General features: G+C 33.7%; 1 protein-coding gene and 1 pseudogene across 1 annotated transcript; one reads left to right on the forward strand and one right to left on the reverse strand.

Moving 5' to 3' along the window:
• The first annotated feature begins 11,521 nt into the window (after positions 1 to 11,521).
• Positions 11,522 to 17,858, forward strand: LOC120146561 (annotated as a pseudogene).
• A 2,158-nt stretch (positions 17,859 to 20,016) lies between these two features.
• On the reverse strand, positions 20,017 to 24,014 carry LOC120146609 (beta-fructofuranosidase, insoluble isoenzyme 3-like). The gene is made up of 7 exons (XM_039160125.1): positions 23,834 to 24,014; positions 22,997 to 23,005; positions 22,049 to 22,905; positions 21,822 to 21,983; positions 20,923 to 21,161; positions 20,725 to 20,815; positions 20,017 to 20,184 (listed from the first exon to the last, which is right to left on the reverse strand). Exons 1-7 carry the CDS (start codon positions 24,012 to 24,014, stop codon positions 20,026 to 20,028), a joined length of 1,698 nt encoding a protein of 565 aa, XP_039016056.1. The 3' UTR covers positions 20,017 to 20,025.
• Positions 24,015 to 24,151: the final 137 nt, after the last annotated feature.

Raw genomic sequence — 24,151 nt, forward strand, 5'->3', positions numbered from 1 at the left:
AAGATAAAAGCAGACAGAGGAAATAGAAAAATAAAAACCAAATTTGTTCATAATTTGGAAATTAAAAAATAAATAATATTACATATTAAAATGAAAATTTGTTTTGAAAATTAATATCGACCAAAATTAAATGTCATTTAATAGAATATATGTACGACATAAAATAAAAAGGGTTTAGTAGTAAGACTGGAACAGAAAGAGCAAAACCCTGCATTGTAATTTCCGACCTCCTCTACTGGATTGTAATAAACAGGGTCCCCCACTAAAAATTGAATTATTGTGAAGTATATGAAACAGCACATCAATAGTGATTTTTTCTACATACGTTCCAGCAGTCACCATCAACGTATTAACTTCGGTGACCCCTTTCTCTAAATAACACGGACCATAATTGTTTTGTACTTGCTTCTTTCGCCAAACAGCATCTTCTTCACACTTCTAAATTACAAAACTTAAGTCGGGGTAAGTTTCGACCCTTGGATTTAAGGGGAATAATTAACATGAATCTTGACCGTTCATAAGAAGAAAAAATATTGAAACCGGGAGAAGGCCTCACCGACAAAAGACTTGAAAAGAAAAGAATTTAACAGGCGTGAGATAATAATATATTTGATTTAAGGCTTGAAAAGAAAATAAAAAAGAGGAGGAAAAATGGAGAGTATGGAAGAAGGAAAAGAGGGAAGCCGTCATCTCACACCGGATTTTAATCTTTGTCTACAAATATTATTAAAGTTAATTTTTTTTTCATTTGAGTTTTATTTTAATATTATAAATTCTTAAATGTAATATTTTGAATTAGTTACTAAAATATTACAATAATATTATATTGCCAGAATCGATAATATATTGTATTAATTACAACAAAGAATTTAATATAAATAATACATAAATTAATTGTATTTTTTGTCAATTAATTATATCTTTATATTTTTTTTGATAAATTTTAAATCTAATCTTAGGGATGTTTGTTTACTCCCGAATGATTAAACGCTGAATGATTCAAATGTTGAATGATTCAGAGGCTCTGTATGAATTAGCTCTGAATGTGACATGTTGTTCGATAATGGCTCTGAATCATTCAGAATGTATCTTTGCTGAATCATTCAACACTGTTTGCTGAATCAGTCAGCACTGAATCATTCAGAGGTGCGAAACAAACGCGCTGAATGTTGAACGGTTCAGCATTCAACGCTGAATGATTCCATTAAGATGCAAACAAATAGCCCCTTAATCTTATTTAAAAGGGAAGAGAAGAAGAACTCTAGGGGGAAGGAAGGAGAGTGCTCCTAGTAGGTCTAAAATCGATGACCTAAGAAGATATAAGGAACAAAAATAGCAATTTGACCAACCGATCAAATGTACTTGCTTATCTTTATTATTTAAGTCAAAGAATCCTTTTATTATAGTATAAGTTTAAACTTCCACGTATATACAATTTAATAAAAGCATACTTGAAACTTTTAATATTGTCATGAAAATATTACTCTTATAAGATATTCATAATTCATTTCGCTTAAATTCGTTCATCTAATTTGAGTGTACTTATCTCAAGGTTCTATTGTAAATCAAACAATTAAAATAATTATTACATAAAAAGATAATTAATCATTTTATTCTTGATGAATGATGTATGTTCATGTTTACTTTTCCCAAATTATCACATTTAATAGAGTTAGAATCCGAATTTGATCCGACTCAAATTGATTGGAGAAAGTAAATAACTTAAGAGAAAATAACCTCAGTGACCGAAAATGCCTTATAATATATTATTTTAACCAATTTTTTTTGATTTGTCAAAATGACCAACAAATTTACAACGTGATCTCAAATTCGCAACGCGAACTCTAATTTCGCAACCCAATTTCCAATTTCGCAACGCGAATCTGTAAATCGCAACGCGAATTTGTAAATCGCAACACAGAAGTCAAATTCGCAACGCGATAGTCAAATTCGCAACACAAAAGTCAAATTCGCAACGCGATAGCCAAATTCGCAACGCGATAGTTAAATTCACAACGCGAAACACAATATTAATTTTGCAGCACAAATGTAAACAATATTATCGTAAATCATAACCTAAAACCCTAAATCACAACTCAGTCCCATCTCCATCTCTCACTCTCTACGTCGACATCCGTCCCTCATCTCCGACAAAATCTGTCTCCATCTCTGGCGAAATCCGTCTATCTCCATCTCTCAGAGCAACCCTCTCAACAATTTACGGTCAGAAATGAAAAAACAACCACCGAGAGTTAGTTTTTTAATCTCTTATTTTCATTTTGAATTTTTTGTATTATTATTAGATTTTTCTTATATTGATGATAAATTTACTGGTAATTTCAATATATATAAAGATTAACCATTTCATTGAGATTGCTTAGTAAATTCATTCGGTTGCTGCCAATACTGCTAAACTGTTTAGTCTTTAACCCTGTGAAGTTAGTATTTGTCTTTGTTTTGTCTTTTTGTTGAAGAAATGCAATTCATTCAAGTTTCAATTTGCAGAAGAATAGTTTTTGAAACTTAAATTCGTAACACGAAAATGAAAATCGCAACACCAAAATCGCAACACGAAAATCGCAACGTGAAAATGAAAATCGCAACGCGATTTTAGTTTCGTATTGTGATTTTCTCGTTGCGATTTTCATTTTCTCGTTGCGAATTTAAGTTTCAGAAACTACTCTTATTATGCAAATTGAAACTTGAATGAATTGCATTACTTCAACAAAAAGACAAAACAAAGACAAATACTAACTTCACAGTGTTGCTAATTTAAGTTTCAAGAATAAACTACTACTCTTTATGTTGTTCTTGAACCTACACTAAACCTATATGTTGTCCTTTTAAATGTTTATATAAGTGCTTACTTCTCGAATGTTATTTGATGCATTTTGTGAAATATGATGGAATAATGACATCATGTGAATACCGTGCTAGTTTGAAACATATTTTGGCTTTGTTTTCACTGTTTAATATCATGTCTGTTTATAGTGGATAATTTGTAGTTTTTAGTATATCCAACTTGGTATGTTTATTGTTTTTGTATAAATTTTTTTCGGCTGCATTGACCTTAAGGAATAAATTAAGCCTAGCCACTAAAATTGCGTCGACACTTACACCTCTACAAAGAAATTTGTTTGAGGATACTTGCTTCGGGAAATGGCTGAAAGTACAACATACGGATGGAGATGCTATGTTGACACATTTGTTTCTTCAGACCATGACTAACGATCTACCCGAGAGGATACAACGTGGTGATGAAGAGATATGGTTTTATTTTCCTCCGGCACCGACGTATACTTGTTTTGAGCGGGAGGAGTTTTGCTTAATCACTGGTCTACGCTTCGGACACAATGAAGTAACCCGGTACACTAGTCATATCTTCCTCCCATCATGGTTATCTCGGGTTTTTCCTGAGCTGGCAAAGTCGAAGCCGAGTTTACACGTCGACGACTTGAAGAGATTATTTGTTAAAGATGGTTTTACTCGGATGGATGACCTTGATGTTGTCCGAGTATGCCATTTATTACTTCTGCATGCCAACTTTTTAGGCAAAGAGAACAGACAACCTATCTCTGAGGACCTAATATTATTGGTATAGGACCTAAATGCATGAAACCTGTTTCCGTGGGGTTCATATCTATGGAAAACTACCTGTAAGAAGTTGTCGTCTGCCTTTGAGGACCGAAAAAGTTTGTGGGGCGATGGTTCTAAATACACTTTGGCAGGCTTTACTTGAGCCTTTAAGGTAAGGATTTCTATATAATGTTTCCAAAATTATAATTAATTATTTAACAATTACTAATGTTTGTGTATTATATTGTTTTGTAGATTTGGATATTTGAGGCTTTCCTCAGCATGCGGACATATGCGATAAAAAGATCAAATGATATTCCTAGGGCTATTACCTGTAAGAGGATCCGAATGTTGGATTGGGAAGAGTTACTCCCATATACGACGATGAATGATGTAAGTTAACACATAAATAATACCATATATAAACAAGTTATTACTAGTACAAGTTTAACTTTGTTTGAGCTTTTATATTGTTAGGAGGCCAACTATCCATTACAGAGGCTGACATCCATAGAGGCTGAGCTTGCCACTGATTGGTGGCAAGCTAGTAAGCAATTTTTTGATGGGACGGATGATGAGCACCCCCCACTTCGAGATCCATCACCTGATCGGGCCGATTCTACAGCTCGACACCCAGAGCCATCACCTGATCGAGCCTCTTCTCCACCTCCACCATCACATATTCCATCACATCATCGAGCCTCTTCTCCACCATTACCTCATGATAGACGACTTACAAAGAGGCCACGACATTTATCTCCATGTTCTCCACCTCCACGGGATGAGTTAGGGGAGTTACGTGATGAGGTCGGTGCTTTGCGTCATGAGGTCAGTAATTTATGTGAAAATAATGGTGCATGGCGTGATGAGGTTCGGTCTTTATGTGGTGAGGTGGATTTTTTACGCAATGACAATGGTGCGCTACGTGGTGAGGTATCTACTTTACGTGATGAGGTTGTCGCTCTATGCGAGATTGTTTAATCGTTGCAGAATGAGGTTCATACTCTACGCAATGAGGTAAATTTGTTTAATACTATACTAAAAATGAAAATAACCTTTTTTCAGCATTATTTATTTATTTATTTACTGATTTATGTATTAATTTATTTTCAGCGGCCCGATAAGGTAGATGCTTTATGTCGGGTTTTTATTGCATGACGGGATTCACGCATCAGACGTCGTGCATGTGTCATTACGTCTATGTTCACCCCACTAGTGCCAAGACTCCGTAAGAATAATGCCGATGCACCTATCATCATTCAAGAGGCGCCTCCTATCGTTCAAGAGGCCCCTCTCATCATCGAAGAAGCTCATTCCACCGTTCAAGAGGCCCCTGTCATCGTTCAAGAGGTCCCGTTCGCCGTTCAAGAGCTCGATTCACATGGCGTCATATGTCGACATATTGATAAACTCCCTCCCGCGCCCGATATGATGGATGAGAGTTGGCTTTCGTATGTATTACCGGCCAGTACCATTCCTCAGCAGGAGAGGGAAACACTACCGGACACAATTACGGATAACACCCTTTGGGTTAAGACCGTAGTTGATTTTTATCTACATGAGCGGAGCAAGAGATGTTATTCTGACCTATGCCAACTCGACGATGTTATTCATTTGTTTCTTGATCGGTCTTGGTGGGGTATTTTATTAGGGGTTGAATATAATGACTATCTCGAAGGGGTGGTAAGTCTTATATTCTTCTTATATTGTTCTTATATTGTATTTTGATTAAATTTTTTTAAATTATTAATAAATTCACTAATATATGCATTTTTTTTATAAAACAACATATTGATGCATGAGTGTCACGTCTTCTAATAATAAGGAAATTGAGGAAAATAAGAAATACTCGATGGACTATTATGCCGACGTCTTTTCACATAGCTCACTTGAAGGAACCGAGAGATGCTTTATATATGTTGGGTAATGGAAAAGCTAAACTCTATCCTGCATGGTGGGAGATCGATAAGATTAGTATTTATTTTTTGAATATTTTAAAGGTTTTCATAAATTTTATTTGATGTGTGCAATTATTTATGATTGCAGGTGTTTATCCATGTTTTTGAACGTCGTCATTGGCTTCTCGTCGAGCTTCAGCTCCCATCCCTGAAGACAATGGTATATGACAACATGTTGAATTACATACCATTGTTTGATTTGAGAGAAATTATTTGTAAGGGATGGAGAGCTCATTTGGCGAAATACTTGGACGCGGTTGATTATTGGACTAATTATGGAAACAAGAAGCCAAAAAAGTTCAAAGTTGCAATGATCAGAGACGATACTGTGCCACAACAAATGGAGGGAGCCAGAGGGGATTGTGGTCCTCTTGTATGCATGTGCTTGGAGCGTTTGACGATAGGAAGTAAACACATTCTACCTCCCACAGATAGAGATAGAGCTGCAGTAGGCTTATGGTTTCGACATTTTATGGCTCGAGCGATATATACGAGATGTTGCCTACCTGCATCCGCATGCTGAAAGTTTGCATAAACAATTGGTAAGTTTGAGAAAGTATTGTTAACATATATACTCTTTGTTGGTTTGAAAATGTTTGGTTAAGTACCTATAATTCAATAATTTGTTGTTTGTTGGTTTTTGATGTGTAGAAAGTGTTGTTTGAGCAAATGTTTGGTTTATGCAGGTTATTCCTGACGTTAGCTGCGTGAAATTGATGTATTTGTGCATAAACAACAGTCTGGGGTACACTTTTTTGCTTGTTTAATTGAATTTTACATTGAAAGTTGATTTGTTTAATTGATGAAGAAATAAGAATTATTTTTTGCTTATTTAATTGATTTGTAAAAGTTGATTTGTTTAATTTGATGTGTAAATAAAAATTATTTTTTTGCTTGTTTAATTGATTTGTAAAAGTTGATTTGTTGTTTTAAATTCAATCTGCATTATGTTGAAGGCAAAAAAGACCTGTTGAAGGTATAATTTCGCAACGCGAAATAAGCGTTGCGATAGTCAAATTCGTAACGCGAAAGTCAAATTCGCGTTGCGATTTTCGGTTTGCGATTTCGCGTTGCGAATTTGAATTTCGTGTTGATCGCAACATACAACATCAAGTTATATACAACATCAAACACATTCCAAGCTATAAATACAAGCTAAGGACAGTTGAATAAGCATGAGAACAACTATCCAAGCAATCAAACACAAGAGAAAATCCCAACATGATAAAACCTGAACAGATCATAGCAATGTTCAAACTCAAGTTACTAATGAATGTCTAACTGAAAATGTATGCATTCACACATAAAATAACATAATACAACGTTGCATTTAAAAATCACCTAAGTTAATAAGTCCCAAAAGGTGAAGCCGGTTGTGATTGAGATTTTGATTTTGATTACGATTTTGATTTCCTTTTGCTTGACACCATATGAGCTTTGTATTTTGATGAAGATCCATTTTTTGGTAGAGGAAAAGATGATTGTGATAGAACTGGTGATCCACAGGTCAACCTTGTATGACCACTTTCCTTGCACCGACTACATGTCGATATCCTCTTCTCTTCACCCTTAGACGGTATACGATCGTGATTTTTTGGTCGGTCAGGTAGCCTGCTGTCCATGACTGGTGGCAAAACTGTTTGTAAGTCATCTGGTATGTCCCACTCAGAAGGATGTGGACATGGGTAGACAATCTCGGCATAAGTCTGTCGATATACTTATGTAGTGTAGCAATCCATAGCGTATGCGCTTGAATCATCTTGGTTTAGATGAAGAGCAACTTTTATAACATGGTCACACATATAACCAGATGTTTGCCATTTCTTACAACTACACGCCTTTGGATTTAGATCGACAAGCCAATTTGACTATCGCGTTGCGAATTTGACTTTTGTGTTGCGAATTTGACTATCGTGATGCGAATTTGACTTATGTGTTGCGATTTACAAATTCGCGTTGCGAAATTGGAAACTGGGTTACGAAATTGGAAACTGGGTTACGAAATTGGAGTTCGCGTTGCGAATTTGTTGGTCATTTTGGCAAATCCAAAAAAAGTTGGTTAAAATCGTATATTATAAGATATTTTCGGTCAATGAGGTTATTTTCTCAAAACTTAATTGGATTGAAAGTATGAACTCAATTTTCTTATATGTTGATTAATATTAAAAAACCTACTTTGAGTATATTTCTACTACATAAGTTAATTTCTTTTAAGTCAAGTAACTATCCCTATTAATATATACTAGGCATTAGGGTTAGATGAGAAATTGTTTATCTAAATCCTCTTGTTTATCTGATGTATATTTTATTATATCATCATTATACCTACCTTATCTTTTAACCACAATATCATTGAGAAGATGTCATTTATTCTTTAATGAATTATGATTTTCATATCTATAAATGCATATATACATATATGAGTCACATACCCAATATATTATCTATCAACTTACTAATTTATTTTTTTGTAATAAAAAATAAAAACAAGTAAAACTAACTATGGAGGCTTGTTAAGAAGAAAAGAAATATTATTGTTGTAGCAGCAATTGCAGTTTCGAAGATGACCAGTGAACTAGTTGCAATCCTAAGGATTGGTGTTCATCGATCTTAGCTTGAAATTCGCATCTTTGTTTGCTCCGCGAGGTGTATTAAGTACGTCCCACGTCCCACTCCCGATAAGGAAAGTTTGGATCGGGCTATGGTCGACCTATGGGACGAGAGAAGAATCACTGCAGTCAAGCAATCTGATGCAACTATTACTCGACCCTGATCAACTTACTACTTCTTGATATATCAAAGTATCAAATCATACATACAATGTCTTACATTTACTTAGACTAAGATAAATATTTTAACGTCATAAATGAGTTTAATCTTTAAATAGTTAAGATCTTGTATTCGATAACCAAGATAAGTTCTCTCTCCATTTGAACTTTAAACAACATAATAGTTCTTCTGAATTATTGCTCACGATAATTTATAAAATACAAGCTTGTTTTAGACTATTATCTTTCTTATTACAACCAACCTTATAATATAATTTATATTAATAGGCATAAAATCCTACAATTTTAATATCTAAAATATGATTTATATATACAAATAAAAGTTAATAAATATATATTTTAAAATATATTTCTGCATCATAATATCAATTATTTTTTTTTGTTTTTTAATCAAACATTTAAACAAAGTTATAATCGATTGTCACTCTAAAACGATTTTAGAGTCATTATCAACCTTCTTCGTCACATTATCTTCCTTCATCAATTTTGTTTTATTATTTTTTTTCTCCTCTTTTTTCTCTCTCTTTCTTTATTGTCTCATTATTTTTTTCTGACGCTCAACTACCATTCATGTCAACTCGATCAGTGCTTGTGATGAATCATCACCAAGAGATTTTAGATTATTTACAAATCTATGAATTATTTTGATCAAAGATTTTTTTCCTTATTTACAAGTCTTTTTTTAAGCGAAAATGGTAGAAATGGTAATTTTTTATCTTATCTCATACAAATTATTGATTTAATAATACAACTGTGTCTTATAAGATAATATTATCTCAAACACAGATTACTTTAATTGAGAGTTATTTCATATGTTTTGTTTTTTATTAATGATGATAATAGTTTGAATGTATTGGATAAATTTACTGATTTGAAAGTAGTCGTTGATCTGAAAGTTTTATATGAATGAAATTCTATATTAAAAAAAAGAAATTTATTAATACATCTTAACGTAAATACTCAAAAGAATTGAAATTAGAAAAAGACTGAAGTATATAAAATATGCTCAACTTATGGTTGTTTTTCCAGTGTAATGCCTAACATTTATTTCATTTCAATTTGGTGTCTAACGTTTCATTCCGTTATTCAAAATGGGTCAAGTCATGACAGACCCTTAAATTTGACCGTTAACCCATTAAAAATATCACCTAACATGTTTTTATATTAAAAAATATTTTTTGAAATAAGAAATTAATTAAAATGCACTTCCCTCCAATGTACCCTAAACAACATTAAATCATTACAAATAAAAGTTAATAACACAAAACACTCTAAAGCAAACAAGACTACAATTCAATAAGAAAATTATAACTTTTTTTTCCTGGAAACAAAAATCATGATTAGAATTTTACATTTCTTCATTTTCCCAACAACCAATAACAACCCCACCGGGGCAAGAAAGCAAATTTAGAAAAATGCTAAGTTTTTTGCCCAAACATTCTTCCATGCATGCAAGTTATTACGTATTACAGTGAACTCACAACTGAGAAACTCGAAAAAAAAACCCTCAATACCAAAAAGCCAAAAGGGAAAACGTTAACAAACACAAATGTTAAAAAAATCTCAATTTTTTATTTGAGATCGAGTAGCTTTACCTTCCATAGCTTTTGGATTTTTTTCTCTGGGTACCATTGTTTTTTCTTAAAGTTTGTCCTTCGATAAAACTCAAAATTGGAACACCAATATTTGCAAGAAAAATATGAGTTTTTCATTGCAATACTTACCACTAAAATCAAATCACACATAAATTTATTTTTCAGACTTACCTTTGAACTTGACCTTCATCAACACTTCACTTCTTCGATAGTTCTTCTTCCTTAACTCTAATTTTTGGTTCGCTTTGGGTAGTATATATTTCACATTCCTCAATTGCAACGATAAACATGAATTATTAGGTTCCTTGCAAATTTTTAGATTATCTAGAAGGAATGGGAAAGAGTGGAAAATAATTTAGAGTTAAATAAGGTAAGAGTTAATTTTTCATTTTAATTAATTTATTATTTTTAGAAATCATTTTTAAAATTAAAAAATATGCCAACCACATTTAAATGGGTTAACGACCAACATAATGGTCTGTCATGACTTGACCTATTTTGATTAACGAAATAAACGTTAGGCACCAACTGGAACGAAATAAACATTAGATATTAAACTGGAAAACACACAGGTTAGGCACCTTTTTTACTTAAGCCATAAAAAAACACATTTTTAAATACTATCTTTTCATATAAAATATTTAGAGGGTTAAATATATCAAGGACTTTTGTACTATTTCAAAATTTAAATTTTAGTATTTACTTTTTTTTTAATTTAAAAATCTTGATCAGTTCCTTAACTTTTATTCAATTTCACTGTTAACTAGTTGACCTAACAATTAAAAAAAAATATTTTTAATTCCTTACTTTTATAATTTTTATCAATTTGACTCTTAATCTTTAAAGTAAATAAAAATATTATTAATTGAATAATATAATTTGTAATAATTTGTGTCTATAATTTTTAAAAGTCAAATTGATTAAAATTATAGACATGAAGAAATAAAAATTATTTAATTTTCTTATACTTGTTAAATCAATAGTTAACTGTAAAATTAAATATAAATTAAAGAAGAGATCACAATATTTTAAATAAAAATAATACAAAATCTTAATTTCATAAAATATAATACAAAAATTAAATTTTAAATATTAAAATAATAAAAAACCTTCTATATATTTGAATCGAGTTGGATGCTAATCTTTTATGAATATGAACCAAGAACAAAATTTATGAAATTCTAGAAATTTAGAGCATCGAACAACTGTGTATCAAACGGATGAAAATTTATAGGGCTAAGTCCAAGTATAAATTATGTGGGCCAGGCTTAGCCAGATCATACGGGTAATCCCTGTACAATTTAAAATATTGACCGTCCGATTAACATTTCCAACAAAACCTCACCCGTTGATCTAACAGCTTCTTAAAATTCAAATCCCATTCTAAAGCCCGCTCTTTCATCATATTTTATTTCACAAGCATAAACACCCCCCCCCCCCCCCCCAAAAAAAAAAAAACAAGAAACAGAGAACCAATTTCAAAAGCGGATCTAACAGTAGCAACATAAAAAAAACATAGCTGAACGCACACAACAATTACAAAGAAATTTTTTTAAAAATCGAAAATAGGTTCGTGTGATTCTCCTTCTTTCGACGATTTAAAATGTCCGGTCGCCACGAAAAAGAGAGGCGTCACGTTCAAGTTCTCCTTCGTTGCAGGTTTTGCTTAGTTTTTCTCACATTTTGGCTTTGTTTTGTTAGATTCTTAGTGTTTTTTTCGGTGTAAAAAACAAATTTATAGGCCGTTTAGCGAAGAGGATTAAGGAACCATGCGCCGGAAGTGGTGAAGTGTAACGAGTACCAACGGAAGTCGCTGTTTCTCAGAACATAGCCGGAAAACAGTTCGATAGAGTTTCACATTCGATAAGGTGACTTTTTTGTGATAATTAATTTAATTATTATTATTAATTCGATTTGTTTGCTGCTGTAAATGTTGGATGTCTTTTTAATGGTGAATAGGTATTTGGGCCATCAGCACAACAAAGGATCTATATAAACAAGCTGTTGTTCCAATTGTTAATGAAGTTTTAGAAGGTTTTAACTGTACAATTTTGCATACGGTCAAACCGGTACTGGGAAAACTACACTATGAAGGTGAATGCAAGAGGGCAAAGGTAATAAATTTATTACCTAAGTTTTATTTCACTTCTAATTTTATCCCTCTGTGCAATGAGTGCTCTAATTTGTCAAATACATGTTAACAATGAGACAGACGGGTCCTACTGGCGAATTGCCAGCAGGGGCAGGGGTTATTCCAAGAGCAGTTCAACAGATTTTGGATACACTGGAGGCCAAAATGCGGAATACAGCGTAAAGTAACATTTCTGGAACTGTATAATGAAGAGATTACTGATTTGCTGGCACCGGAAGAAATTTCAAAAGTTGCTTTGGAGGAAACAGAAGAAGCAGTTGCCATTAATGGAGATGGGAAAAGAGCAGTTCAACAGATTTTTGATACACTGGAGGGCCAAAATGCGGAATACAGCGTAAAGTAACATTTCTGGAACTGTATAATGAAGAGATTACTGATTTGCTGGCACCGGAAGAAATTTCAAAAGTTGCTTTGGAGGAGAAACAGAAGAAGCAGTTGCCATTAATGGAAGATGGGAAAGGGGGAGTTCTTGTGAGAGGATTAGAAGAAGAAATTGTTACAAGTGCTAGTGAGATATTTCTTTGCTTGAAAGAGGGTCTGCTAAGCGCCGAACAGCTGAAACTTTGTTGAATAAGCAGTCAAGGTAATGGTTCTTTTGTCTGCTTTATATGCTTGAACTTGAGTGAAGTTAAGCCGTTTTTTCTTTCACATTTTGTTGATTGAAATACATTGGTCTATTTCAGTCGGTCGCATTCTCTTTTTACTATTACAATTCATATCAAGGAAGCTACGCCAGAAGGTGAAGAGCTTATAAAGTGTGGGAAGCTGAATTTGGTTGATTTAGCAGGCTCAGAAATATATCCCGCTCTGGTGCTAGGGATGTATGTATTTCTTGCATATTATCCAATCAATTTGCCTTTGGACTTTGTTACCTGATTATATTTTAGTTAAAATCATTAATTTTTTGTTTGATGTTGTTATTTACAGGGTCGTGCAAGAGAAGCTGGTGAAATTAATAAAAGTTTACTGACTTTAGGACGAGTTATAACTGCCCTCGTAGAGCATCTTGGGCATATTCCGTACAGGTCTGAATTGGCTCTTTTAGTTTCTTGGTACCTGTATTCATTTCATGTTTTTCTCTAATCGTTTAGTTTAATGGGAATTTAGGGATAGCAAGCTTACTCGATTACTTCGTGATTCACTTGGTGGACGGACAAAAACTTGCATTATAGCCACAGTTTCTCCTGCTGTCCATTGTCTCGAGGAGACCTTAAGTACACTGGATTATGCTCACAGGGCAAAGAATATAAAGAATAAGCCTGAGGTTTGTTGTACGCAATAATTAGCCAACAAGTTAATTTCCTTCCTCATGTCACCTTTTGATTGGGTTTATCTTTTCTTGTATTCCTTGAACAATGGCTAGAAACAAGCTAAAATTTACAGTTAATGTAAATGAGTCCTGCTATAACTTCTGGAATATGCAACATTGTTTGCTTTAAATTTTAAACTGAATTTTGATAAATGAAAGTTCTATGTTCCTGGAAACCGATGTATCATTCATGCTTCAACCAGTACTCTGAATTCCCTTGGAGTTTCATGCGCTTGAAGTTGGTTTATAATCTTCAGATTTTCTAACTGTTATTCATATAGTACCGTGGGCTATATATACCTGTGGAGGTAAGTAATTATTCTGTACTATATCTCGAATGTAAGTTGAATATAGATTGCAATTATGCAATCATTTTGCTATAAAAGTATCCACTTATTGTTTCTTGTCCCCACTATGCAACTTCTTGATGTTTTATTGTTATTGGCTGTTATATGACACTCTTGTTTGGAATTCAAAAGGTTTGGCATGTAACCTATTGATTGCTTTATGTAGGTTAACCAAAAAATGATGAAATCAACTTATAAAGGACCTCTATGGTGAAATTGAACGTCTAAAGTCAGGTAAAATGCTTCTTTATTTGGACTTTGTTCTAACAATTAAGGATGTTAGACAATATAGTATTCTTTTATAAACTACATTGACTGTTATACATTGCTTTTTTTTTGCATGTCCATTTATTCAGAGGTGTATGCTACTCGTGAAAAGAATGGTGTTTATATTCCAAAGGAGCGATATTACCAAGAAGAAAGTGAAAAGAAGGTGTGAAGTTTGGTTCACACTTCCCTATTAGATTTAGGGTGTATGTTTACGCCTATAGCAGAGGTTTTATTATTTAGTCATTTCTTTGATGATTTGTTAGATAAGATAGTTTGGATACTACTGGAAATTTTGGTGTGTTTTCTACTCTATCTATGAGTTTTTCTATTCAAGTATAATTGAAGCCTTTTATTTAGTACACTCATTTTTCAGGGCTACTGGATGTTTCCTTTGATTTGTTATTATTCATGTGGTTTAACTGGCATTTGTTTAGGCAATGGCTGAACAGATTGAACAAATGGGGTCCTTCTAGAAACACATCAAAAGGTTAGCCTTTGCTCTGGTGCAATTTTTAATGAGGCCTGGTCATGAGATCCTTGTGTCGTTGTTTGATTTATCAGACTTACCACTTGCTATCTGTTTTTGGTTTGTTACAAAACAGCAACTTCAGGAATTGCAAGATAAATACGTTGCCCAAGTTCGACAATGCTCTGATTTTAGTGGAAAGCTTGAGATTACTGAGGTAAACTGTCTTCAGGGTTTTATCTGATCCTTTATATTGTGGATCATGCTAATTAAATAGGTGGAAAATACAGAATAACTTGATTGAAACAGCCAAATTGCTAGCCAACTCCGAAGAAGAACTGAAGAAGTGTCATTATGTGTTGAAGGAGAAAGAATTTATTATATGTGAACAGAAAAAGCAGGTACATATCGAGATGTACTTAAATCTTGACTATTATATATTTTTTTTGCTGACATAATTCATGTTCCTAAAAATTGGTATGTTGTCTGCGTTGTTATTCATATGTAGTGTTTATGAACTGTTGAATTATGACTCTATGGTGCTTTAATTTATAGGAAGAGAAGACAAACTGAACTCTGATAATAGAGTAGTAACAACTTCCAAGTAGATCTAGCCCAACAAATTGGTTCGCTTTGCAACCTGGTGGCATCAGGTCTCAGCAAAATGAGCCCTTCACAGTGTTGAGAAACTCTGTTGCTCTTTTACCGATATACATGATAAGGTACCGAAGGTTTCCCCTTGAACGAACCTCGAATATTACTTTTAGCAAACTTGGTAGTTCTTTTGTGGATATCATCTATTGCTGAAGCTGACCTTTTATCATAAATCTTGCTTTTAGGCAATCTTGGAAATGAAGAAAAAGGCGACTACTGCAAGAGCTTGCATGTTTCCCATCTGGAGGCAGTCCAAAATGTTGTGCGATTACACCAAGAGCTCCAATGCTGCCTTAGATGAAATTTCAGCTCTGGCTTCTTCAAATGGACATTCTATTGAAGAGGTAAGCACTGATATTTGAGTTTACTGCATTTTATTTAATTTTTTGGAGTTTTTCTTGGTTAATGTCTGCACTTTTGTTTATTAATTATGCATCAGTTCCTTTTGTCCGAGGCCTGCAAAGCAGCTTCAATATTTGATGATCTTCAGGATAGTTTTGTAACTCACCAGGATGAAATGGCTGTTTTTGCAAAGGAACTAAGACAGGTTGTGCTCCATTGTTGAGTTGAGTTTGTCTTTGAAGCGGTAATGCAACTGATTCTGAATTTCTGATACCTTACCTTTTTTTCTCTTTTAGAGCATAGCAATTTAGGAATTGCATTTATTCTGCAATTATTTTTTGTTGCCTACAATTTTTTTGCTTGCACTATTTATATTTAGCATAATTTCCTATAGATGGGTTGCATAGCTAGACTCTTTCTTCTCTTTATATTTATTTCCTTTTCCTTTCTGATTTCACTTTTTCTCCGTTCTCTTTTGATTAACAGAGGTTCCATGTCAGTATTGAGCAAACAAAGGACATTTCTGATTATAGCAGTGAAATTCTGGATAAGCTTTCAGAAGAGTCTCTGAGGGTTCAGAATCACGCTGTGCAAGCTGATAAAGTTCAAATGAAGAACATTGCTAGCTTCCAGAAGGCTTACGAGGTATAATATGCATTTTACTATTTCTTGACCTGAGATACATTATTGAAGTTTCTTATTCATCAAGCATATGCCATGTAGGAGGAATCGAAATCTGATGCAGATAAGCTTATTGCCGATATGACAAATCTTGTGTACAACCATGTTCGTCGGCAAAAAGAGCTGGTTTGTTCATTCCCTATTTGGTTTCTAGTTTTGCTTATGGTTATTTGAAGACCAAGCAATGATTTCTCTGGCAGGTGGATGCAAGGCTTGATGCTATCAAAGAAAGTGTTGACGCTAACAAAACATTTTTGGACGGACATGTTTCCTCCATGGACGGTATTACAACAGACGCCAAACGAAAATGGGAAGCATTCACCACACAAGCAGAGAATGATGCTAAAGACACTGCTGACTACTCAGCTGCTAAACATTGTCGTATCGAGGAACTCCTACAGCATTGGTAAATTATGTCTTGAACGTATTTTGAATCCTTTTCTTCTCATTTTTTGGTTTTGGTTTTGACTTTTCCTTTTTCTGTCTTTAACTCAAGTGTGACTACTGCTGAATCTGCATTCAAGCACTACAAAGTACTCAGGAATCTGTGAATGGAAGGGTAGTAAACATGTTCAGATATGTGTCACTTATCAGGTTGGTAGTGAACATCTTTTGCAGAGTATTTGTCATTGCAAATGCATGCAAGTTAGTTTACTTTTCTCCTCAAAAGATAACAATAAATTCTTTCTAGAGCTAATTTTTTTGTTGGCATATTAGTGCACATGTAATTGGTTCCATTTTGTAGTATTTTGTTGTCTCCTGGAAGCTAATTTCATTATGTTTCTATCAGGAATGCTACTGATGCAAATGAGCAGCATGATGCTGAAATTGATACTGCCCGCATTGTGGCTGAGCAAGATGGCTTGATAAATACAGATGATACCCTTCAGTACATTGATAGTGAGTCTCTTTCTGTATAGCATTTACTGTAGAGTTTATGTTTGATGCCAACTGTTGGCTTATCTAAGATTGGTTTTGAAATATCTTGCATTCAAGGGGACACAACAATTCGTTTGATTCTTTGGTGTCAGATGTTTTAGTGTTTAAACTGTGTGCAATTTAGTACTTTGATAAGGTGAAAGTACCACAAGAGACAAAGGAAAAGTTAGCTTCAGCATGGGAATCCTCTAATGAGATAATTTCTTGGTGGAATTCTGCACAGGAATGTCAGAGCAGGAACAGGGAATAACACGGGGAATTGTGGACTCCATTAAAGCTCATAGGAAAAGCCTGGAAACATTCCAGGATGATCATTCGAGTCAAGCTTCAACGATCAAGCAGAGAGCAGAAGAAACATTCCAACAAAGATACATGGTATGTATGTTAGTGCATAAAGCTTTTGACTTAACCAACCATGTAGACTAAAATTTGTGCATCGACAAAACTATATGTATAGGATTATGAGCCAAGTGGGACAACACCAACACGAAGCGAGCAAGATGTTCCAAGCAAAGGGACGATTGAATCACTACGAGCCATGCCAATGGAAGCTCTGGTCGAAGAATTTCGTGAAAACAACTCGTACAAATCATTTGAGGGGAAGGAATTGAAGGTATCATTAATACCACGCTCACCCCTTACTCAAATCAATTAAAAAAACTCGGTGGTGTTGACTTGTTCATTGTGCAAATCACGTTTATGTGTATGATTATTGTAAAGTGTTATATTCGAATCATGTCTTGGAAGATTGTAAGGATGTAGCGGTTTGGAGGGTTGTATAAATAATCCTTTCTCAGGGTTAGCAATTTTAAGCTTTGAATGGAGAAATGCAAGCTTTGCCCAAACCCCATTATTGGGTTTTGGAATATTATCACCATTTAATTTTTATTTATTGTATTTTACCAAATTTGTCGGTGGATATTGTATTTTTATTTTAATTATTATTATTATTATATTTCTAAATGACATCATGAAATGTGAATTTCAAAATGAATTTACAAAATTAAATACCATTAATTAAAATACTCAGGAAAAATTCGTTGATTTTATTTTCGAGTCTTATTTTCGTAGAAAACCAGCTGGTAAAAGATTTCACCTATATGGATTATGGAGTATGCTACTTCACTAGTTCCAAAGGTTCTTCGTCCTTCGTTTCTTGCTGGAGCATGTGAAACTAAAGGGTACTCTACTATTCATTACTCTTTGTTGTGGTTAGAGATGCACATAGCTAGATTTAAATCCGATCCGGTTTTTTCACTAAGCCAAAAAATCGGTTTATAAAAAAACGGGTTCGGATCATAACCGGTTTGGAGGGCCGGATGATGTAACCGGTTCGGTTTGAAAAAAACCGGTTTTAAAAAAAACGGTTTTTAATCTGTAAAAAATCTGGTCATCCAATTTTTTAAACCCCAGACCGGATTTTTTTCCGGATAAAAACTGGTTTTTTATCCAGCTTTTTTCAAACCGGTTTTTAATCCGGTAAAAAATCCGGTCGTCCAATTTTTTTCTCAAACCGATTATACTATCCGGTTTTAAAATTATCCGATCCGGTTTAAAAAAACCGGTTTTTCCTAAATCCGATTTCGAATATTTTTACACAAAATCGGATATTCAGATTTTTTGTGCACCTCTAGTTGTGGTGATATGTGGATTAGAGGAGTCAAATTGGTTATTTTGGATAAAAAGTTGAAGTTATTTTTTAGGGTTGGAACATCAACAAATTTATGTCAACATTTTAAGTGGATTTTAGGCATTTTTGGGTCAATATGTTTTCTTGCATTAAAATTAGTTGTGTTTTAGTTTTTCAATGCATCTTAAACTTCTTAATTTAATGCCGGAAGTTCAAGATATGTATATTCTAATAAAGGCGACAGATGCAAATATTCCTAAACGGAGTTAATAATTATGAATTTTTAATAATTTTATTAATTATTTGTAATTTAAATAAATTTAGGGTTCTACAATATTTATTATGATTAGAATTTAATTTTAATTCAGCACATATAATAATTTGTGCGTTTGTAATTTCAACTGTTGAATCAAGATTAGATCTAGGATTAAGCAACCTATGCGCCTATCCATGTCATAATCTTTGTGTTTAGCTTATCTTGCAATTTTATTCATTTGATCTAGAAGAGATCAAGAGCTAAGATTGCAACCGCTCAATTGTATTAGGGTTTTAGGTATTCATCTTTGATATTATGTTACCAGAGTTATGCGTATCATTCTCTTATAAATGGGTGCAACCTTTTCACTTGTTTTTTCATATCTTGAATTATAATTTTATTTCATATATGAGTTTAGAGTATATTTTTATAAGTACTTTTACTTGTGTTTTCGAAATTGTAAGGATGAAGCAGTTTGGATTAGTGCAAGATCTGGTGTATTGCACTGTCTTAGACTTCCTCAGGTTTTAGCAAAACTAAGCCTAAACCCCACACCTAGGTTTGTACCATATATCATTACAATATCGTCAACGTTTAATTTCCATTTACCGTATTTTGCCAATTCTGTTGATGGATATTGTACTTATTTTAATGATTATTATCAACTTTTGAGAAATTAATTTACAAATAATGTTTTTAGTAAAACAAATTAACTAATGTTTTTTCTTATAAAATGACATAATGTTCACATTTTAAAAGCGATATGTGCAACTGCAATCAAAAATAAAATTGTATATTCATATAATATAAAAATGTCATAATATTCATATTTATTTTCTAAATTACCTTTTAATTGATTTATATTATTATATATTGAATATATATTTATTTTCTAAATTTAAAATTTATACAAAAATATTAAATTAAAATCCTGTTATTATTTTATAATATAAAGTGCTAACATGTATGATTAAGAAGTAGTAAAGAAAATAAAGAGATATTGAGAAGCATTTGAGGGAAACAAGTGTTTTCATTTGTTCATCCTTTCAGGCCTTTGCATGCTATAAGCACAGGAGCGCGCGTTCCAGAGTGATTGGTTCAGTTCCATTGTTGAATGCAAACACATGAGCCATCTCAAATACTGCTACTGTTGGATATACCCTGTTGCTGATGATTGTTTTCCCACCTGCTGCAAAGCTCTCCACCACCGAGTGATCAATCTGCCAAAACAAAGTGTTTCATTTTTTAAAAAAAAAGTTTGAAGTGATTACGAGATACTATTTGTTTAGAATTTTTCTTAGTCAATTATGCACACACACGCAGACGTAGCTACTTGAACCTAATAACGCTCCCTTTAACTACTGAGACAATTTGATGGGTTCTCAAAATCTTTCTTAGCAATTAATAACGCGCATGTATCCTTCGAATACAGTTGTTTGAATCCGAAACCCCTAGAAAGAACAATATTCATTTTTATCACTGAGGTCGCTAGATGAGTTCAAATGTTTTATATTTATATATATAAAATTTTTTGAATTAATAACTAATATTTGATCCATTGGATAGAGTAATTTAAATAAGATTTTGTAGAGGTCCATTATGGGACGACGCTGCCAATCCAGTTTGCTTCCTTCGTAATCGTCAGGGTACAAATGTCTTACTTAAGAACTCTAATATCTTATTCCCACTAGACCAATGGGTCCTTGATATATTTATATATTTTTAATTGCACACCACTTTATAACAAAAATAATACGTACCAAACTTCTGAGAGAGAGTTTTTTATCAGCCAAATCGACATCTACAAAGCCACCGTACATTGGTTTATAGACATCAGTCTTCAGGGTGGAACTGCAACAAAGAGATCAAACAAAAATCAGGTTAACACTAATGAGTCGAATCTTTTATGTATATATATACATGTAATGGATGAATTAAACTCAGAATGAGCAACAGACTGTTCTTCATCAGAGCACATGAGAACAACAGGTTTGTTGTCTTTAGCTTTGAATATCCTGAAGAAAACTGGAGTGAATTCTTCTAGCTTTTCCGTAGCCAACACCATCAGACCGAACGGACCGATTGCGCCCTGCACTGATTTCTTTTTGAAACAAAGGTCTTGAGGATCTTTCCAACTAGGATCGAACGGCTCAGCTTTGTCCAAGTTGGGTATTGAGAAAGTGACTACAACATCAGCCTGCATAATAAAAGATGAATTTCCACCCTCATTCAATTAATCACGTTGTTTATAAATAAGACATAATATCAAAATTAGCTTACAATGTTTACCAAAATGGACATTTTGGCCCCTATTATTTTATTGGAGTATTTTGGTGCAACGTTTCATTTTAGCAAAAAGTCAATTCGTAAATGAAAACGGTTAGTTAACAAACATTTAACGCTACAAAATATGTGCATTTTAACCCTAAAATAAAATGTTGGGGCTATAATGCAATTAAATGTTAGGAGTCTTTTTACTTTAAAATGAAACGTTAAGGGTCAAAATGCTCCATAAAAAAGAATAAGGTCAAAGTGAGTAGTAGCGAATCTAGAAATATTTATCAGGGTGGACACATGTAGAAATTTTTCGTATGAGGTAGACACAAATAAAATTGTAGGGTAGACACCATTAGTAAAATGAACATCCAACAAAAAGAAATTCGAATTTCAGAGTGGCCATGTACACATACATCCGCCACTAAAAGTGACTATTCAATCAAATATTAGGGACCTTCTTGTCGTAGAATGAAAAATTGAGGCCAAATACTCTAAAAAAAGAATAGGGTCAAAATTACCATTTTGATAAATATTGGGAACCAATTTTGACATTATATCTATAAAAAAAATATGACCAAACCTGAGCGCCAGTTATCCCTTGGGATAGTTTAACAGGCTTCCCTGTTTCAAGCTTATGATTGCTCTTATGGATCATTTGCCCCCTGAGTGTCTCAATCTCTTCAACAGGCCATTGCACCAATTGCTTTCCACTGGGATCAAGCAACACTGTTCTAGGAATCAACTGACACAAAAACATCCATTAATGTTCATCACCATAACTATATATATGTGTGTGTGTGATGGTACCTGAATTCCAGCCCATCCTTTTTTAACATCATCTTGCTTAGTATCGGACTCATTACTCCAACCCCATACAATCCTCCTGTGCTTCACTGGATCAAAGAACGACTTCGATGCATAAAAGTTACCATAATCTAATCTAAGTCCATCCCAGCCATCAGCCTGGCCCTTGTCGGGAACATACTTGTCTTGGTCCGGGAAATAAGTTCCAATCGTGTAATAATCATATCTTGTCGCGTCCAAGCTCACTTTCAAAACATGTTTCACATCGTTCCCTAGTTCAGAAGTATCCAACCCCGTCTTACCAGAAATCGAAACAGGGTAGAAATCCGGACATTCCCAGTTGCCTGTTCCCGGGACCTGGTGCAAAGGAACAGGAGTTTTGACCCATGTCTTTTGATCCTTGCTCTTGAACAAATAAGCTACACCGACGTCGTTTTTCCTACTCCCGACCAATATGTGCCAATACCCATTTGCTTGCCATGCGGTCGTGGGATCACGAAAGGAACTGCCGTTGATCTCATTATCGGGAACCACCATCGGGTTTCCTTCCTTGGGCTTTTTCCATTTACGTAGGTAAGGATCCGACGGGTTCTCCGGTACGGCGTAGTTTTGTAACTGCTTTTCCTTGGCGTCGATCCCTGTGTAATAAATAACCACTTTATCGCCTGGGAAAATGGTGGCTGAACCTGACCAAGTGCCCTTTATATCAAAGGGTTTTGAAGGGTAGATTGCAGGTTCAAGGGGTTCCCAATTCACCAAATCTTTTGAGACTGAATGTGCCCATACTATGTTGCCCCACACCGACCCCTTGGGGTTGTATTGATAAAACAAATGGTAGAATCCATTATAATACATGGGGCCTGCGTGATCAAAAACATTATTTCTCAGGATCATTACTTGCAAAACTATAGGTTAACTTGGGTTCATTAAAATGAAACTAAAAACACTCACCATTTGGATCTATCGTTCGGTTTTCAAACGCCCCCGGTGGAAAAGAAAAGGAAGAAGCCAAAAACAAAGAAACTAGAAGTCAGTGACAATGTCAACTTTGTATCTATCATGATCAAATTGATATACTGGGATCAATGGATCATAGGTGACAATTTATGCAATAAAGATGTGATTCCACTGTTGAAGAACAAAAAGCAAAGAAAGTTGGCAGTGGTTAACTAGTTCTTAGAAGTAGGGTGAGTAAATCTCGACTTGAATTTTTTTTTATATTCGAATAATAACTCAAATAATTTGAAATTTTTAGTAATCAGTAGATTGATTTTTAAGTTTGAGTCGAGCCCCTCAATTATGTATGGTATATTTATATCTCATATGAAGAAATATGGATATATATAGAAAGTTATTTAAATCGGAATCAAATAGTATCATAATATTATAAATATTTACAATTAAACTTAAAAAGAAACTCGAACAACTCGAGTCGAAAAAGTTTTAAATAAAGTTTGAGTTATAAAATAAGACTAATTAATTTGAATAATTCAAAAAAAATTTACTCAATACAATCAAACACTCTTCCCTACTAAAAATATTTATCCACCAAGTAATGGGGACTCTATATAAAATAGAGTTGTAAGTTGATTTTAACTTTGAACATTTCCCTTTCATGTTCACTTCCAATATGGAAGTATGCGTTTGACCTTCACCTTTTTACAATGCTTTCTTTTCTTTTATGCGAAATTATAAGGTTCGAATTTTAACATTTATCGTATATATGGGTTACAAAAGAAGAAAAAATAATATCGAAGTGAAGTATAAAAGCATTGATGGAGAACATACCATTGATCCAATGCTTTGGAGGCTGAAAATGGTAAACCGTTCTATGGAGTTGCTTAACGGTTGTTGCAGCCAAAAACTGATATTCAGGGAAAACCCTATGAGAAGCTTCGACTCCCTTCAGTAATGAAATGATAAGATTCCATAGTAGCAAACAAAGAGAAAGACACTTTGAAACTTCCATCACTAAAGAGGCCAAGTTAGAATTTACGGTAATAAACTAATAATATGGATTGACCATTTATAGCGTTATGAGATCGGTGGTGAATGGTGCCGATCGATTTTCGGAATGTTAACTTTCATTGAATCGATTATATATAC

The sequence above is a fragment of the Hibiscus syriacus genome, unplaced genomic scaffold (genome assembly GCF_006381635.1).
Source record: "Hibiscus syriacus cultivar Baekdansim isolate YM2019G1 unplaced genomic scaffold, ASM638163v2 tig00110930_pilon, whole genome shotgun sequence".
Classification (NCBI taxonomy): domain Eukaryota; kingdom Viridiplantae; phylum Streptophyta; class Magnoliopsida; order Malvales; family Malvaceae; genus Hibiscus; species Hibiscus syriacus.

Bases quoted from the DNA above. Each gene is read 5' to 3' on its own strand.
- LOC120146609 (XM_039160125.1), bottom strand. From the start codon at position 24,014: ATGGAAGTTTCAAAGTGTCTTTCTCTTTGTTTGCTACTATGGAATCTT. The intron at 21,984-22,048 runs GTACCATCACAC...TTTTTGTGTCAG, and splicing joins AAGGATGGGCTGGAATTCAG to TTGATTCCTAGAACAGTGTT. The intron at 20,185-20,724 runs GTACGTATTATT...TTGTTTTGGCAG, and splicing joins AACTCTCTCTCAGAAGTTTG to ATTGATCACTCGGTGGTGGA.